The sequence below is a fragment of the Cavia porcellus genome, unplaced genomic scaffold (genome assembly GCF_034190915.1).
Source record: "Cavia porcellus strain 051 isolate PalLab524CR breed Dunkin Hartley unplaced genomic scaffold, mCavPor4.1 scaffold_5, whole genome shotgun sequence".
Lineage (NCBI taxonomy): Eukaryota > Metazoa > Chordata > Mammalia > Rodentia > Caviidae > Cavia > Cavia porcellus.
The window spans coordinates 95751203-95771405 of NW_026947488.1; the positions used below are offsets into that span (position 1 = coordinate 95751203).

Below are 20203 nucleotides of genomic sequence, written 5' to 3' on the forward strand. Positions count from 1 at the left end.
ATGTCCCCTTCAGGCCAGGGGGACGTGGCCTGGAATTCTCCTCCTCTCTGCATTACCCTTCCCTGCTCTACCTGCTCCCCTGCTCAGGTACATCTTCCTTTAAATAACATTGTACATCTGTACATCTTCCTTTAAATAACCAACCCCTTCCTTTCTTTTGTAAACTTCTTAAAATCATGTGAGTCTAATACAGCAAAGTGAAGGTCAGAAGTCAACTTACTTCTCATCTCTGGCTCATAACTCAGGGAACTCGGCTTGTGGACCCGGTATTGTTTGAGCAGTTTCTTGTCCCAGGCACCACAATTTAAAGGACTTGCCAAACGCAAAAACTCCCTAGGAAAGAGACAAAGCAGTTAACCCTTGATCGTGATATTATATAACCCAGAAACCAGACACAAGAAACTGGAGATTCAAAGAATTATAACAGACAAGTTCCAATATGAAAAGAAATGCTAAGTTACTAACCACATTCTCAAGCCTACTCTTCCTGCCTCAACCTCCCAGAATGTTAGGGCTGGGAAATAGTCTCAGTTACTCCCTGTGTCTCCAATTTTGTCTCAGCTTACTCCACTCTAGTTACTATCTTGCAAAACTAGCATGTGCTCCACATGACTGTTGCCTGAGACTCTGCAGTGGCTCTCTGTTCCACACTCCCCCATCTGGCTTAGTGGGCGGCACCAGGAGGCGATCTCCACTGTCTCCAATGCCTGGGCTTTACCCCCACCTTATCCTGCAGTTCAGAAAGACAGGACCACCAGGGACACTTGGCAGAGGATAGGAAATCTGACCCATTGCCTTTACACGTTACTGCTGTATAGAATTCTTTCCAAATAAAAAGCATAAAAGATATTTCTAAAAGACTCTATCATATAGAAACTTCTTACATAGACATAAACTGTCCATTTTAAGTAACAAGACTGTTTTTGAGGTAAAATAAAGTGCATGAGACAGCTGATGGGCAGAAACCTTGCTGACCATTTGGTAGATTCTGAGTATGCTGTCCCTCCTTCACTGTGCTTTGCTGCCTTGCCCACGGTGACTGAGATGCCGGCTAAGGATGTGTGCTGGTGTCACGTGTGGTCAGTGGAGGCCTGTGTGAAAAGGGGCTACTGACCTCAGCACCATGGGTTCCAGTGCCTGCGAGGCCAGCCGTTCAAACATGCGTTGCAGGGGCGGGTGCAGCGCATGGTCCTCATCTGCCAGGGCCGCGCTGCACCTCTGTAGCAGCCGCGCGTGAAGACCGGCTTCACACATGACCTGCTGGTTTCTCTCCGTGTGTACCAGGGACTGCAGGATGTTTGCCACCGCGAGCTGAAGGTCCAGTGCATGCTAAAGGCCACACAGAGATCCATGTCACCCGGTCATTCTTGATGAGATGAGTGACAGTTCTTTCTACAGGAAGCACATCTCTTCCGAGTCTGTGCTGTGTGCCGAGCTACATCTCAAACCCTTTGTATTTATTTCCAATTTTTACTTTTTGTAGTATTGGTGATTGAATCCAGGGTCTCTGCACTAAGCGATATCCCCAGCCCTCTGAATTTTTTATTTTGACACAGGGTATTGCTAAATTACTCAGGAGTTGAACTTTGGATCCTGCTGCCTCAGCCTCCTTGGTGTTGGGATCACAGTTGTAATCCTACCGTATCTATTCTTTTCCCCAGTCCTGAGCCCAAGGCCTCTACACTGAGCTACATTCCAGCTGTTTTCACTTTTTGTTTTGAGACACAGTCTTGTCAACCTGCGCAGACTAGCCTCCAACCGTGGCTTTCTTGCCTCAGTCTCCTGTGTAGCTGGGATTACAGGCGCACACTGCCACAGCCGGCTGAAAAATACCTTTTAATACACAGTCTGCAGATGTTTCAAAACACACTCACACAAATAAAGGAACTGGCTTTGAACAATTCAGCAGTTCTGGAGCAGGGCTAGGCAAACATTTCCTGTTCTAATTTTGCCTTCCTAGACTCTATTCTCTCACAATATTTCTGGATTATATGGCTACAAAACTTGGAGTAGTTTTACTTTTAAAGTGGGCGTAACATCTTTCTTCATGGTGTTTATAAACTAGACGCCTATCATCTTCATTTATAACACTTGAGGCCTTGGAAGTCATACGACATTTTAAAAAAATAGCGACCCAAACTCCTTATTTTTGAGTGTTATACATACAAACAAGTAATTTCAATGTAACATCTTCAATCGTTTCTCTTCTTTATTACTAACAGGTTCCACTTTTGAGCTTTTGGTTACAAGGGAAACCATTATCCCAGTATCAGAAGTAACTATCTTGATTACATGTGTAACAAATGATTATTATATCCCCTAACCATAAAAAATACATATACATATTGATATATAACATACATATTTCATATATCTATATATATAAAATCATCCTGCACTCAATTAGAATCCCATTTTCTCCTTCATCTGCCTTTACTACTGTAGCACATGTGTGTAGCACCTCTTCCCTGACCCCTTGCTCACACTAACACACCCATCCTCTCATTCCTTAGGGACAAAGGAGCTCACCTCTGGCTGTGTCACTGAGCCCACGGAGGCCAGGAGATCCAGCATGGCAAGCATGGCTCCGGGATGGATGACGACAGCGTCGGAGCTCTGCAGAGACGGCGCCGTCATATGGACTTTCAGGTCAGCAACATTTTTTGCAGGGTAAACAGGGGGACTGGAAACAGAATGATACGCATGCCTGTAAGACAAGAGAGATGTGTTACATGGGATTTAATTCTGACCACATTCTGCTCATTTTCTTCATCTTGTTACTTCACTGACAAGCAAATCATTTTGTAATTGAGGGATAGGTTACAAAATATCTTACAGTTGGGATGTAAAATGTGACACATTATCAAAGTCACATGTAGATATTTAACTGCTATTTCTTCTTAGCTCTTCTATGTCAATACCATTTGGTGTTTGGGTTGTTTCCCTAAAGAATGGCATCTACACTGGAAGATAAAAACTCAGTGAAACCACAGCGATCTACTGATCTAGCTGAGAGTTCAGATACTATCCTGATGAGCAGTCATGTGGAATTGTACTCCCGAATGAGGTCGTTTTCTACTGAAGTCGCCTGTGTGTTTTTACTCCTAGACCACGGCCAACACCATCGAGAACTAATGAAATCCAAGTGGCCTGCTCTGTAAACACACAACTGAGTTAAGGGTTAGCACAGTGCAGAGGCCGCTGGAGAATGAATACATCTAGTAAGCACCTTGGGACTTGGTCTTTGGTTTATATGGAGCTACATTCACTCTATTTATTCACTGAAAAGCTTTACTATACTTCTAAAAAAAACATAGCATGTATGATGCAGGAGCCAAGCCATGTCCTGGGTAGGTGCACTTTTTATCAGTGGTCTCCTGTTCCTATTTAACACTCTCATCTGTGACTCATGGATTCTGCACATTCCACATCTTGGCACCGAGAAACCGATGTGGTGGCTACAGCCTGCGGGAGCTCAGTGCCTGCAGGAGGACAGGCTGGGCTTGCATAACTTCTCTAGTGCAGCTCTCGCCCAGAGCTGGGAAGGGGCAGCTCTGGTACAAGAGTGGCTTGGGAAATGTGCTTCAAAACAGTGATTAAGGAGCGAAGAATTGGCACTGCCATGTTTTCAAGGAAACAAAACAAACACCACTTTCTCTTTTGTACAGATTCCAGGAAAGTACTCTGCTTCACATACAGAAAGCACACGCCTTTCCTGGTTTATTAAAAAGCCAGCCTGCCCTCCACCCATTTGCACCTTCGCTTTCTATGGTTTGCTGTTTTTCATTAAGAAAGATTTCATGTCTACGCCTACTAAAAATGGATTTCTCAAGGTTAATAGGTACTTTTTTCCTGTCACGCCTTTTGTATTTTAAAATGTTTTGATATATCTAAAAAAACCTCATAATTTCTCTATAGTGTAAGAGTTTATCAATCTTTGATTGCAGAAATTCCATAACTTTTTATTACACATTAAAAATAACTCAAATTTAAAAAAACAGCTCTAGCTGTAAATTTTACTTACAATCCTTTCTTCCATACTTACTTCTGCATTAAAAAGTTAATACAGATGTTCACTTATATTATGGCTATGCCCAGTAAGATATCTTTTTGTGTTTGGAAACTTAACTCTCCACTAATATGTAACTATTACAAAAGTAAACTTTTTTTAAAAATTACATAAACAACAATATTCTCATAAAAGAGTTTATGGCTTCTAAGCCAGAAAAATATGGCAAATAATATTAAAATACAAAACCTGGTATTTATTTTAAATTAAAATTATGCATATTATAACAGATGTTATGTAACACTGATTTTTACTAAGCTGCTTAGATTACCACCACAGGAATTATCACTTTTTAAATCTATGGACTACATTTATTAAACAGTGGAATCACAAGTAAGACCTAGCCATTTGCAAAGACAGGTTTAAATGACATTTCAGTGTTGACTTATTTATCGTTACAGTTATTTTTAAGTGACAGAAACTGCGATTTACTATTTCAGGAGGCATTCTCAACTGTTTGAGGACTCCTCTGCCTCTTCTGGGAACACACGAGGACTTATATCCTGCATCTACTCTGCTTGCTCCCCAGAGTGCAGCAGCCCTGAGGACAGGCATGGTACCAGCATGGTGATGGCGCTTGCCTCCTCCCTCCCAGGCCTGTCTGCTGTGTACAGTTTGTGTAATATTTTGCATTTTGTTTTCACTTCCTGCAACGCTGACATGGTTCAGGTATATCTGTCCTACTAGCCCTTCCCAATAATAAATGAGGAAAGAGCTCTACCAGTGTTCTGTTTCCCATGGTGGCTTCCCTCACACTGCAGGGTGAATTCTTCTCCCACTTTTACTTGGCTCAAACTTGCTCTACAGAGCCTGTTTCTTTCCCTCCCTTTCATAAAATTTGCTATCATTAAAAAAATAAATAAATGAAAAAAGGCCATGTGTCTTAATTTTTTATGTGTAAGGTTGGCTAGTTCTTTTTCCCTCAATTTTTAACATAATCTGCGAAGAATCTCTAGGATTTCATAGGCCAGGTAAGTCCCCAGCTGAGAACCTTCTCACACAAATGTTCCACTGATCAGAAAACACAGCACAACGCTTTCTTCTTCAAACACATTTTGCCAAAAGGAAAAGCTTCCAAGAGCTGATGAGACTTGTTGAGAAGTTCTAGAAACAACGGGACCAAATTCTAATTCCCAAGGGCACCACACAACACTTCAATCTGTGGAGTCCCAGTTCTGCTTCTTGTGCAGTTACTTCCTTATGATCCTTACTGTGACACCACCTATGCGGCAGGGCCGTGGGCACAGGGCTGGGACGCAGCTCAGTGGTAGAGCACTTGTCTGGCATGCCTGAGGCCTGGGTTCCCTCCCCAGCACCGCACACAAACCAACAAAAAAGGCCACACTGAACCGCTCAGCAGGAACAATTTGAAGAGCTCCCTTTGGATAGCACTGCTCTGTGAGGCTGGAAAGAACACAAAGGAAACAGGAACTCCCTCAGCTAATAGTGGCGACTTCGTGAGATTCCTGCAGGGCAACCTGGTGCATCTATGTGTAGGGGGACTGGTGTATCTACACGTTGGGGGACCCAGTGTATCTATATGCAGGGGCAACCCAGTGCACCTACATGTAGGGGGACCCAGTGTATCTACATGCAGGGGTGCTGCAAATGATGAAAAACCACTTCTAATTGAAGGACATAAATTAGGAAAAGAGGAAAATGTTCTTGTCCCTTTGTTAGTTACCACTTAAACAAGTTTGAATGGATATTCATTTATAGGAAATGTACTCCTTTAATATGTGAATTTCTGTTTATTGAGTGTGGGTTAATACAAAGGATTAAATGTTTTCAAACAGCAATTCTTAGGCCTTTAATATTTATGTTCTGATCATTGTATTTTAAAATTGGGATTTTAAGGTAATTTCAACTATTTAGTAACTGAAATTATTTCTCTAACACCAGTAGTTCTTTGAGATCACAAGCACGCATGAACCTTCAGACAAAAAAAAAATATATATATTTTTTCATTATCCCAGAAAACTACCCTAAGTCAACTTATATTTATCTAGTTTATAGTTTTTTTGATTTAAGACCAGCTCTTTTAGAAATACGGGATGTGGATCAGGGAACGAGTAGTTGCTTGGCCAGGGAGAGGGCCTGAGTTTAATTCTCATAGTCCAAAACAAATCAGAACAGTAGTTTTGGGCACATATACTGAACAACTGTAGTTTAATTTAAAACTATTCTGAACTATGCCATGGTTAAACATGAGCTGTAAAGCATCAGTATACTTTTAAGAGGAGAAAAAATACATCTTTGTACATACCTAATGAGTATTACCCTGTAAATATAGTTGACCCTCTGTAGTCATGGGGGTTTGGATTCCCGGACCCCAAGAGACCCAAATGGCATGCTGGGCACAAAGCCTAACTCCATCCTCTCGGGAGCTTTAAGTCCTTCCTAGATTACTTACCACCTCTTGTGTTAATAGTTGCTAACCTATCGGCTAAGGAACAAGTAACAAGAAAAAGGTCTAAACATGCTCAGCACAAATGAAGTTTACAAATGAATTCCAATTTGAGGCCCTTTGAGTCTGCAAACAGAAGGCTGGGTACATGATGAGCAGCAGAACGTGTGATCCCTGCTTCTGGTCCATTAACCACAAGCACATTCAAGTCTCAATATCTGAACAGCAGCAGTCAGATTCAAACAACAATACAAAGCCTGCGGGCATGGTGGCACACGCCTGAAATGCCAGCCCTCGGGAGGCTGAAGCAGGAGGGTTGCTGTGAGTTTGAGGCCAGCCTGGGCTACACAGTGAATGCAGGGCCAGCCTGAACTACATGGTGAGACCCTGTCTCAATCAATCAATCAATCAATCAATCAATCCAGAAGATTATAAGAATTTCTCTCTTGTAAAAGCCACAACTGGAAATATTTATAGAAGAGTTAGGGATGTGTATTGGTTCATGGGAAAAACAAGGGAATGAAGAGGACGCGGCGCTCAAGGCACAGATGCTGCCCCCAGCGCGGCAGTCAGGTATCTTCACTGCGCTTTGGTCCACTGCTGCTGCTGTGTGTGTTCAGGAGCTTGGCAGTGAGGCATGCTAGATTAGTTTACACCTCTGCATGGGAACAGGTGAAATCCTAGGCAGGGCCCTGTCTTCATTTTTTCAAAGGTTAGCTTTGACAAGGCCCCAGGACAGCATCAGATTTCAACTGGCTGAACCTAAGTGAAAAAATACACATTTCCTCCCGGCAGCTGCAAGGCTGAGGTTCAGTGTGGAGTCATAGCACCAAGCCAAGACCGCCCCCAACACTTAAGCAGAAACAGAGTCACAAGTATCCTACTTACAGGGACTTTAAAAGTCCTCATTTCTAACCTATCTTTAATAAGATAATATTTGCCCTTGAAACAAAATATGTAGTTTAGATTACATGGCAGAGATATAAGATTCTACCTGTCCTTCATGACTTCAGAGCATAAACACATTGTATTCTTATCAACACTCTCAAAAGAAATTAGTAACTTTTTAAATCTAAAAAAAATCAATTGAATAGCAAGAAAATATTAAAGTTACAAAACACAATCACCACATTAACACATAAGTAAGCACAGGAAAAAAAAAAAACCTTGGAAAATGAAGATTGACTTCTCTGAGATCAGTACCTTTTCCTGGACAGAGCTGGTGTGCCCCAAGGAGAGGGGAGAGAAGACTCACTTGTCAGGCAAGGAGGGATCTGCTCTGCACGACTACAGACAACAAAACAGACAGGGAGGTTTAGAGAGGTTAGCGGAAGAGAACACCAGGTGGACAGCTGGTTAGTTTCACAAGAAATGCCAGTCAGAGTTTTGTAAAGAGCACCCTCCAAGCTCGGCGGGAACCAGGAACACGGCAACAGCACATGCACTGCAGGAAGGGAGAGCATGCTCAAGGAAGACGAGTCTTCCCTTCAGGTAACATTTAAAACGCTGGCTCAACAGATCGCTGTAGGCCCCATTTCTGGCAACGCAAAACCAAAAAGGAGGTACCCTAACTATCATCATCAGAATAGAGAAAGGGGTCTCATCTCACAAATGTACACAGCTCCTGCTTACAAGCTAATAATCTTACGTTTCCTCTCAATGATAATATGTACACATTTTTATTTTTAAGCTGAGAAAAAAGGGAAACACTTTTCTTACATTACCTGGGTTTTAAATCTAAATATTAAAGACTAAGAGATACTACTATGAAGCAAGAAATCTCTCTGTTGATATTTATTTATTTTTGGTACTAGGGATCGAACTCATGACCTCGTGCTTGCCACACAGGCACTCATGCTACTGAGCTAAATCCCCAGCCCTTCTCTGTAGATATTTAAAAGTAAATATTCCATGGTAAATAAAGCAATGTAATAGAAGCTCTGGCTACTTGGTCTTATTTTTTAGTACAATAGAGGAACAACTCAGTTATGGTAGGAAAGAAAACTGGCAGCTCAGACGTGACAATGCTTGAAACAGATAAGCCAGCAGCACGGTTACTCTTGCGTTATCCCCAAAAGAGGACTTAATCAAAACCAGTAGCACGTTAGCACTATATACGGATCCCAGCAGAGGCTCTCCCGGGGCATCCCTCAGAGCCCTGGTGTTCCTGTCCTTGCCACAGCCGCTACACACTGTGACTCTAGCCTAAGAGCAAGTGAGGACCACGCAGTCAGTGCAGAGCTCGGTGCTCACTGGCCACGTCTGGTATGCAGCAGGCTTCCTGCAGGCACTTGTGAAAGACTCTGATGGTCTTGAACCTGATGGTTCAAGACCCTGATGTGCCTGCCTCTTGGGCACAGCTATCAGTTCTCAAGGATTATAAAATGCTGAGAATGACAGGCTCTCTGTCATCTGAAAATGCGCATGATTGCAACCACAGGTTCTCCTGCTGATAACCAGGATCATGGAGTCTGGACGCCCCCAAGGTTTTGAGGGTAAAGAGAGTGACAGTTGACATGGGCATCAAAGCAACTTCACAGACACTTTCCATCAGGTGCAAGGAAAGCTAACTGAGCCTGGGTTTAGAATCACATAGAGACCTCCCCACTGAGAAAACCAACACCAGGGCAACAGTAGCCCCTTGAGGTGATACACGCCAGCAAACGCAGAAGGGTCCTGTTTCACCTTTTTTAGGCTAAGGCACAACTCCAGTCCTACTGCCGACGTCATGCTACGTACACTCTGTAACACAGAAGACAGAGCAAAGTCATACCTGTCGAAAGAGTCTGTGGCTACTTTGTAAAGATAGATAAAGAGTTTACTGCAGTGCCGTAAGGTGGGCGACACAGAGTCCATGGAAACCACTTCTTCCTCTAAGAGTCTTTGGAACGGCTGCGTGTTTGAGGGGAAGATATTCATGGTGCCTATTTTTCTTAGGTCTGAGAAGCAGCCAAGAAATCGAACAGCATCTGCCAGCTTCTCATACTGAATCTCCGTCTTGAAGAAGTGAGAGTTGGCTGGCTCGTAACGCATGGCTGCAGTCAGGGTGCAAAACACAGTATGCAGGAGCTCGAACACTTGATTCTGGTTCACCTTCTCCCAGCCATTCTTGGGGGGACAGCTCAAAGACCTCTCCATGGCCACGAGCAAGGATGTAATGTACACAAACCCTCCAACTTTCCTAAACACTGTTCTTGAACGATGGCTTTCTCGAAGGACGGACAGAAGGGCCTAAAGGGGACAAGCAAACAAAATTCAGATATTTGAAACATCAAAACAAGACCCACCATGCATGGATGTCAAAGGCAAATACCATCTGTGAACATCTGATGTGACTGTATTTATCATGTACCCAGAAAGTAGCCACGTGAAAAGCACATTAAGTATTTCACTAATTCCAAAATGTCACACTAGGGCCAGGGCTACAGCTCAGCGGCACAGTGCCTGCTGGCACTGAGGTTTTTAGTTTGATCCCCGGTACCAAAACACAAATCAAAACAAAGTATAAAAGCCACATTAAAGGCAGAAGACAAGTTCAAATTTCTTTTTATAGATTGGGCTTATACACAAATACTGGCTGACAAGCTTTTCCTCCATGTTTAATTGACAGAACAGCTCTAAGGAATTAAACCTAAAGTGACCAAATAAATCGAATTTCTCATTCCCCAGACTGCTATACTTCAGTGTGGCTTATTATTAAGAAGAGTAGATCATAATATCATCTAATGTTTTATTGGGGAGTATGTACCAGACAGCAGGGGCTTTCTCAAGTTATTTTCTTTGATCTTTTCTACAGTCCTATGTTTTAGATGCCACAGGTTCACTATCTCTCATCCAAAATGCTTGGGGCCAGAAATTTTCCAGCTAGTTGTCAGAATATTTGCATATACACAATGAAGTATGTTGAGGATGGGACCCAATTCTAAATACAAAATTCATTTGTTTCACATGTACCTTACACACACAACCTGAAAGTAGTTTTATGCAATACTTTTAATAATTTTGTGCATGAAATATGATATGGCATTGTCCAACTGTGGCATAAAACCTGCACTCAAAACCTTCAAATTTGAAGCATTATGGGTCTCAGACTTTCAGTTGAGGGTTGCTAAGCTAAGTGCTGTGGCACACCAATAATCTCAGCACTTGGTAGGCTGAGGCAAGAGGATCACAGCAAGGTCGAGGCCAGCCTGGGCTACAATGGTGAGTTCAAAACCAGCCTGTACTACTTAGCAAGTCCTTGTTTCAAAAAACAAAAGCAAAACCAAAACAGATTAAAGATGCTCAACCCTATTATTTTAGATAAGAGGAGTCAGCCCCAACACGGTGCAATAATCTGCCAAAGACCATACAGACTATGCAACAGAAAAGGTAGAATTTAAACCCAGGAGTGTCTAAGTTCCCCTCTTGTGCACTTAACCAAGACATTATGTAGCCCTGAACTATAATCTGAAGTCTGTTTATCCATACAATGGGCTCCTTTCCCTGCTGCTTCAGTATCTGTAACACAGCTGGTGTCCAATATTACTTAAGACACGACTTATAATCTTCCCAGTGGTAAGAGGTAAGGTCTGCTACTTACAAGGCAGTTACTACATGCTCTCTCTAACCTTTCCCATGTGGTAAATAAGGTGTGACTTATTTTATAGGACTGCTTAAGGAGTAAAATGATAAAAACGTACCTAAAACTTGTAGCACACTATCATCCACTAGAATATCATTACATATATGTGTATGTATGTACAGTGCAACAGGTAACATTGTATTTCACAGTATGTCTGTGTGTGTGTCTGTCTGTATATATATATATAGATCTATTTGGCTAATTTACTTTGCAATTTAAGATAATCCCCTAAACTGAGGTCATCACTGCAAAGGTATGTCAATATATACTGGAAGAATGGACTTTTTCCAAATCCCTAATGAGTATGAAGTTACGAATTTTTTTGAAGTTATGGATTTTTTGTACTTTGGATTTCTGAAATTCCTCTGCCTCTAACTGAACTACAAATCAACTGGGAACAATGCCGGATGTTAGCTGTGGGGCAGGGGACAGGGCTTCTTTAGCGCACCCTCAAGATGTCGGTCTTTAGCTGCAGCTCTGTGGGTGGGGCTGAGTGCATCAGCCCCAGCAGGGTGCCCATGTCGTCATCACCGTTGGGAGACAGCACCAGCTGCTGGATGGTCATGAGTGCGTGCTGCCGACACTGTGGGTACCGCACGATGTTGTGTGCACACCTGGCTCCTCCAAACTCCCGGAAAATCCCTGGAAGAAAGCAAAAGAGGGACAGCATGGAGAATTTGAATGCTCTGAGAGCAGTGAGATGGATCAATTCCACTTCCTTTTGTAGACAGTAATTCAAGAGAATACCAGTAAAATTTGAGCAGCTACTTTTTCTTTTAAATTGCAAAGCAAGAACTATACTGTGGGGTGCCAGGGAATGTACATGTTTTCCCTAGATCTCTTAATTCAAGAGCAACGCCCTGATACATTCTCTAAATCCAAATGCTCCAAATTGAGAACACATGGCGATTTCACAGGTAGACATCAGGGGTTCACTGCTCAAGCCAATTATGTAAAAGGTTTTTAGGTGAACAATGCACCAAATAAACAAGATGTAAACTAAACGAGGCTTTCAAAACATTAGGAAAAGAGCAGAATAACTCACCATGGGAAAAGTGATAAGGAACCAACATTTTTGTCAAATAGGTGGACAGAAGAACAAGGAAGACATAGTCTGAAACAGGACAGTCAGTCATCGCCCTGCTCCAGGACCATCATGCAGCCCGGTAACGGAATCTTACCACGCAGCAGTTCACCTCACATAGCTGCTGAGAGCAGGGGCAGGGCCGATACCACCACGGCTGGTGTTCAGCCTGCGCTCCTAATCAGGGGAAGCCGCCTGCACTGCCAATGCCCCCCACGAGTGTAAAGACACACGCCAAGCAAGCTAAGCCAGGAATTAGTGCCTTCCCTGAGGAACTCTACTCTTTCAAGTTTTAAACTAGATGTAGCTCTACACCTCTACTGCCAGCTTTATCAAAGTGGTGCCAATAGTATTCGTGGATCTGGTCCTGTGTGTAACCTGAATTTCCTCCTGCTTTGTGTTTCCTGCAATGTCTACTGTGAGAACTGACAGTGTGTTCTGCTGTGGCAGCTGCTGTCCTTATCTTGGTGGCTATCTGCTGACTTCATAGCCTTTAGTGACCTTGCAGTGAGTGTGAGTCAGGTGCCTGAGATTTAGCAATTGAGATCTGGGACATCCTTTGATTGTGAGAAGGTCATGCATACTTACTACTGGCTGGCAGGTAGGGACCATCACATAACCATAACACAGCGTATTCTTAAATGCTTACTACGAGCAATACCTTAATAAGAAAAAGAAAGACTGGACAAAGGACCTGTGCCCTGGGAGATGTGTAACGCACTGGTCACACAGGGCGAGCTCTCCACTCTCCTATGATAGCAGATGGTCCAGGTCTTCCCCTGACAACTCTCTGACACTTCCTCAAATTTGCAGAATAAACTGTTGCTCCTATGTCTTTAGTACGTTTCTGAGGATCTCAGCCAACTGAGTCTAACTGATGGCAGTAAGAAGGGTATGTATCACACCAGAAAATGTCGCCAAGGAAATCACTAAACTTTATACTCCCTGTTTCAATTACTTTCCAAATTCAATCAGTTCTATTTGGTATTTGCCAAAATTGTATTTAAATAACTACTTACACAATTATGTGTTTACACCTAAGTTATAATTTTCTTGGAGAAAGAATTATTTCTGCAACACTAACACCCAGCACAGAGACCAGTTGTGCACAATGTGTTTTAAACATGCTGCAAGCCGAGTCTTTCTGCATTCAGCACAGTCACACCTTTGTGTGTGTGCATGCATGTGTTTGTGTGTGCACTGGGAGGAGTCCCATCATCCAGGGCCTTCCGCTCACCTGCGAGTACACCCCAGGTTCCCAGCACATCTTCCTCTGAAGGCCACTTGTCTAAGCCCCCTGCTCACTTCAGCGCCTTGCCCCTCATTCATTACGCAGGCTGCGCTGACCCTAGGACCTCACAGCTTTTGGATGTGGACTAAAGTTTCAAAGACTCTTTTGAAAAAGCAAGCACAACAATTTATAAATATAGTTGTACTAACTGTTAACTACAGAAAAGAAACTGAAACCACAGCTAAAGCAAAATTTTCAATGAAATACTCTGCCTTGAAATGACGATATTTCATTGGAGAACAACTTTTCGATACCGCCCTAATGTCATGATGTTGCAATATGCCAACATGCATTACTATGACATTAAGAAAATTACCACATGAAGCAAGTATTTTGGAAAAAACATAAAAAGCAAATTATTTAAGAGTGTATTATGTAAGTAAATTTTTTTAAAAAAAACTAAGCAAAAGGAACAGTATGAAAAAAGCAATAAAGACATTCTGAAATAGTAACAATGTTAAATATTTTGTGGTTAGTGCACTTCAAATGGTCCAAAAGGACTGCACGTTCAAGGCTTGACCAGCCCATCAATGAACCAACAGTTCTTCCTCCGAGTGTAGGCGCCTCTCGGACCAAGGAGCCCACGACAGACCGAGGCAGGGTAGCTCCGTGCCTTCCTGGTTACCTGCATTGGTGGTAGACCCCTGCAGGAGCACAGTCAGCGTCTCCATGACCAGGAGAGCCAGGTGCTTCTGGTCTTCAGCTGAACTATTATTTCTTGGGTCCCCTATGAAAAAAAGTTCAAAGTCGCAAATCACAAAAGTGATAAGCTTAATTTTTCTTGATTGTTTTATTTCTAATAATTTCTTTAGATACTTCCCTGACATTCACTTTACACTACAGCTAATACAACCTTTAAAATGGTACCATGAGACTGTAACGTGAAATCAGTGGGACACACGTGTACATATTGCATTGTTTCTGTGGTGTGAGAAACTGGAAGCATAAATAAGGACCAAAGTATATAATAGATACTGTGAGACAGGAAGAAACTGTTCAAAAGGAAAGGGGAATGGGGGAGGGAGGGAAAAGAAAAAAATGAGAAAAAAATGTATGAAATGGAAACAAAGCTTTGCAGATAAGAAAGGAAAAGGGATGAAGGGAGGGGAGGAGAAGGAGAGAAAAAAAGAACTGAGATATTATCACATATAGGTACAAGTTTGTTATGATGAACGTGATGGGTGTGTATCTTTAAACTGTATCAATAAACTTAATAAAAATAAAATGCATGTCCAACATCTTGTTAAAGGTGGGCTGGAAATCAATAACAGATTTTACCTCAGTATGACCAGAAAATTATCAAACAAGGTATTAAAAATAAAAATGCCAAAATTAAATACATTTACCTCACAGGGACTTTAATCAAAGATCTCAATAGAATATTAGATTTTAATTTACCAAAAAGACTGAAGACTTTAAGAATAAAGTGACTTATTCAATTCATATTAATTCACACTTAATACTTACTAGTTGCCAGAAACAACTACATTACTTTCAGATTTATCAAAAAGGTACCTAATGATGTATACATGATATTCCAAATTAGGTGTATTTGCTTTCTACAAAAAGATCTGAAGTATCCACCATTTAATTATATAGACTAAGTTACAATGAATAATTCCAATTATTTCCAGAATGTTACAATTCCTACTTAGATGCAGAAAATATCAAACACTAGGTATAAAGACCATACAAGTTATCTGGAACAAAACTCTTCCCCAGTTTCCAAACAGACTTTGGGAAACATTCACTACAATGTCAGCGTAACACACACCAGGAAGTCATGCAAGCCGGCAATCACAGGAAAGGCACAAGAGGAATTAAACAACCTTCCTAAGCCCCTTTACCACATAAGAGGTGGTCACGGAGAAGGCTTTACCTTGTTCATGCAGTGCCTGAGCTGGATCTTTCAAGAGGGCAGCGTACTTATGCAGAAGGTTTACCATGACCTCCAGAAGGCCCACCTCCCTGAACACATCTTTAAATATGTGGTCATGTCTTGTAAACTTCAGAAGGGTTCGCATGGCAACAATGCTACAGTGGTGCGAAGAGCTGGACTTCAACAGGATGCTAACACTAATAAGTTCCTTACAAGGGATGTAATTTAAGCTAAACACGACGAACTCCAGCATCTCAAAGAACTTGTTTTGGACTTCTGGGAGTTTAGAGATCTTCTCAGCAAACTGTGACAGAGTGTGCTGTGGCTCCAGGATGAAGTAATTGGCACTGTCGGCCACGTAAATGTTGGTGATAGCGTCCAGGATGACCTGGGCCAGGAAGCCGGTTTTCGCTTTTAAAAATGCATTCTGAAGAACCGCAAAGGCCTGGACATTTCTCACACTGTGACCTGAAACAGGAAACGAGAATACAAGATAGGTGCCAAGTGATATTTTCATCGCAGCAAACTGATCCATATAAACACACCACGGATTTTGGCCTTTACCAACTAAAATTTGCTAAGAACATGTCCTGTGTGCATGAAAGGTCTTCTTTCTCTTCACCAGGTTCAAATCATTTAATTACAAATAAATAACACTAAGTAAAACTTCAATGGGCCATAATGAGTATTTCAATTCAAGAACAGCATATGTTGAAAAATGAAACCGCTCTAGAGAGAGTAAAATCCTATCCCAAAGGGGCCGGCTTTTAGTTCTGGAAACTCCTAGGCGCTGCACTGTTTTCAGTGAGACTTGCCCTGAGCGTGAGCACGGTGCTGTCCACCTTGAAGAGACTGAGGCTGAACAGTGACCTCTGGGCGCAGCAGGGTGGAAAGCCAGGAAGTTAGGAGGGGGAATTTTCTAAGTCTCAGCTTTCTCGTTATAATTACAGCATTATGATTTTCATTTGGAAGTTTGTTTTCAAACTAAAATTGCCATTTCATTATATAAACATCTGTTAAAGCAATTTCTGACCACCTACTACATATATTTTTAAACCTCTGATTTCCAAACCCATTAACTGAAAAATAAATAAACATTTTTACATATGGATTCCTTGGGGCAAATTAATGACAATAAAACACGGAAAGTTACACTTGAAACACATGAAAACAAGGGTTTGCCTCTAAAAATTGTTCTCAGTTCCACAACTATTAGGTGTATTTAGCATCTGCAAGAATGACAAAAAGAGTAACAGATTCTTACAACAAACTGGATTTTTGAAATACAGTATAAACAGAACTATGAAAAACATAAAACAGGTTAGTATGACTACTAAGGAATCTTGACACAAACATCTTTGAAAAACACAAAGATTTTTAGAAAATCTTCAGCGTATATATACATTATTTCAATTTCCTCTATAGTATCTAAATATATTTGATACATGGTAAATATCATAGATTTATATTTCTTTTCAATTCCTTACTATGTTTGCTCTTTTTAGGACATCTTAACTTTTTATCATCTCTGAGTCACCAAAAACCAAGCTTAGATAAACTGACATACAAATATACAAGCCAGAAGTGACAAATTAAGCTAAAAATGAAGTCTAGCCAATACTCTACACCTTTCAGTTAAGTGATAGTATTAATCATCACTGAAGAAAACAAGTTAAAAGAACTGAATTTTGTTTAATATAAAAAAAATCTGGTTTTTTTGCAAGTTCGGTCACTATTTGGTTTTAAGTGATGTGGTTTCACAAAATAAAACATTAATAATCAGTCACAAGGATAAACTACCATACAGACAACAAGTAGTTTAAACAATAGTGTGCCTATATAAACACAACTGTCACGGATCCTGTCTAGATGTCTTCTCAGATCAGCAGTGGTCCAAGCTGGGGTGGGATGGAGTTCAGAGGTTGCAGAATCTAAAGTTTGTGATCGATTCATGTTTCAATGCTGGGATTAAGGATGTGAGTGCTATACTGGCCCAGGGGCGGGCAGCCTGCATACAATATAAGGACAGAAAGAGCCTTGTCTCTTCCTTTTTCTTTGGTACTTTCTGGCCACCACGAAAAGTTCACTTTCTTGTCGCTTTGCTGTCTTCCACCGCCAGGAACTGTTGCCCCTCTGCCATGCTATCCTTCCCTGAAAGCCAGTTGATTATGAACTGAAACCTCCACAAACTGTGAGCTAAATAAACTTTTCCTCCTTCAATTTGGGTGTTGGGTGTTTCGTCACAGTAGGGAGGAAAGAAACTAAGGCGACAATGTAACATATGTTAATCTTCATTCATATAAATAAATAAAGCAGAAATAGGAGTTGGCAGGTCAGTCACTTACAAATTTTAAAGTTATTTGTTTTTTGATTCTTCTTTAATCCCACTTATTATTCAACTCTTCTAGGGGCCATGAAAATAGGTGATGATAGGGAAATTAAAATACACTGACCACAGTAAATGACCAAGGAACACAGGTGAACTAATCTTCATGGCTGCCTTCAAAAGCAAAGTACTTTAACCAACGCAACAGCCACTTAGTCTTCTCTACATTTAAGCTCAATCATTTTTTCTAACTTAAGCCAGAGAAAAAAATTTTGTTTACCTGTACAATATTATTTCCAAATTAAAAAGTCTATGCATAATGGAAATCAATATGCTCCGATAATTTAGCTTTCTAGCAGAAAAAAAAGTATCTAACAGAACAGCTGAATACCAATACTGAAATCAGAGGCTTACAAATTTGAAGTACACTGTATTTTGAAAGCTAATATTATGAGTAATAGTTATTTGTCATAGCCATTAAATTTCTAAAATAGTCAATTAGGAAAAATTGAATAGTAAAACTTTAAAATAATATATATGACAGATAAGCATATTTCTTAAATGCTAGCACATAAAAACTCTAATAGTTTAGCTACACAGATGTATCTTATTTAAATTTTAAAGTCTGTATTAACTTATTTAAGTTTCAAAGTCTGACTCCAATCTTTTTGGCACAAAAATAGCTACAAGAAACAGTGATACAATGAGAAAAGCATTCTAAAATATGGCAATCGCCATTTATTCCTCTAAAGTCTGCACACGCAGAAGCAAAAGAAATGAGTCAGCACAAGGTTTGAAGAACATCTACGTAGACAACAAAGAAGACAGCTATCCTATTTCCATCTAATGAAAAATAGGAAAGCGAACATTTGAAAAAGGGGTCTAATTGATACACACATAAGAAGAATAAAGTAAGAATACAGGCCTAAATAAAAAATGCAAAAAACTCATCCAGTGAACAGATCCTAAGTACTATTACTAGACTCCAAGTCATTGGAGCGGGACTATAAAGATAAGTTCAAAGGAAAAGCAAAGGCCAGAGATGCTGACAGTGAGCTGGGTACACCCTGCAATCCCAGTGCTCGGGAGCCTGAGGCAGGAGGATTAGCTAAAGCTCAGGGCCAGCCCTCACTACCTCATGAGTTCAAGGACAGCCTGAAAGATCTTATCATGGGTCTTATCACCAGATCCTATCTCTCCGTAAAAAGAAAAGGTGCCAATGGTGATTCAGAACAGCTCACCAAGACATGGGCTACATTAGGACAGGTAAGCAGAGTCAAAAAAGAAGGGGTGGAAATCAGGAAGTGTAGGATGGAAAAGAATGATTAAAACCACATGTGGACAGCTGACAGGAACAGTTAGAAGCAAGCTGTTGAGTTACACTGTGGAAGCCAGAGGAAATCAGCCCTGGGTATGCCATGGGCAAGACCACCGCAGGACAGCGGTTAGCAGGCTGAACGAAATCCACAAAGGAGAATGTAATGTTGTACTCTCACACTGGTACTGCCTAAACTCACGCCTGATAATAAAACTCCAGTCAGGGGAAGCCAAAGTAAAGTTCAGGAAAGCTGGAAGTAGTCTCTTCTCGTGATAAGATACATGCTCTGAGAAAAACATGCTCAAACATTGGGTTTGCAGAACAATTGTGGACACTGGAGAGCCATCAGTTATGCAGTGCAACCTCACACAGGTTACAAACAAGTGAGCGTACGAGCATCCTGACGTTGGTGCAAAGCTAGGGAGTTTTCTGTTTAAAGGGAAGGGTTGCTCTGTGTAATTTCCTTCTCCGGAAACTCCCTCTGCTGACAAGGATATTAGCACGTTGCAAAAGCTCTTGCTATCTACTACAGAAGCAGTCATTTTCAAGTAATAACCAACCAACAAATATGTTCAACACAGTAACTGAGTTGACCTCTTTTAAATTCTGTATTCCTTTGCTGCCTCACCTGATTTGTAATCAGGGCCAAAACCAAGGTGGCTAAGCTGTACACAAGATCGTAGGGCACACATATTCATCCTCCCTTTTCAGACGTAACTGTACCACCAACTTGGTATCAATCCCTTGGCAACAAGAATATCCCTTTCACAGGTGATTAAAGGGAACGGGTGAGACCACGGAGCTATTGCCATAAGCACTGTGAAGCAAGAACTGACAGGAGGCCATAGCCACATGCACTGGCTTTTTCCATCTCCTTCCCTGTACAACAGTCTAGCATCTCTAATGCAAACAGGATTAATAAGAAATGCACCACAGCTGGGGATGCAGCTCAGTGGTGGGCATGAGGTCATGAGTCCATATCCCAGCACAAAGAAAGAAAGAAAGACAGACATCAGAGAAAGAAAGCGATTTCCTTCATAGACGTATCAATAAAAATAAAATTTTGAAGGATAAATTTAACAAAAAACCTGAAGGTTCTACACAGTGAAACTGTAAACTCTGCTGACAGAAAATGAGACTAAAACAAATGGAGAGCAGTCTCATTTTTATGGACTGACTGCAGGAGTCCTTACTAAGATGCCAGT

General features: G+C 41.2%; 1 protein-coding gene across 12 annotated transcripts in view; it reads right to left on the reverse strand.

Moving 5' to 3' along the window:
• Wdfy3 (WD repeat and FYVE domain containing 3) overlaps window positions 1-20203 on the reverse strand; it is a 277794-nt gene that overhangs the window by 107165 nt on the left and 150426 nt on the right. For 11 of the 12 annotated variants that reach the window (XM_063249360.1, XM_063249363.1, XM_063249371.1 and 8 more), the window contains 8 exons: window positions 15355-15822; window positions 14101-14202; window positions 11549-11742; window positions 9250-9707; window positions 7680-7763; window positions 2530-2707; window positions 1115-1329; window positions 221-333 (listed from right to left, as the gene is read on the reverse strand). In XM_063249360.1, the coding sequence (XP_063105430.1) occupies window positions 221-333; window positions 1115-1329; window positions 2530-2707; window positions 7680-7763; window positions 9250-9707; window positions 11549-11742; window positions 14101-14202; window positions 15355-15822 (1812 nt within the window). The remainder of the gene's footprint in view (window positions 1-220; window positions 334-1114; window positions 1330-2529; window positions 2708-7679; window positions 7764-9249; window positions 9708-11548; window positions 11743-14100; window positions 14203-15354; window positions 15823-20203) is intronic. The other variant, XM_063249368.1, reaches the window with a different exon arrangement.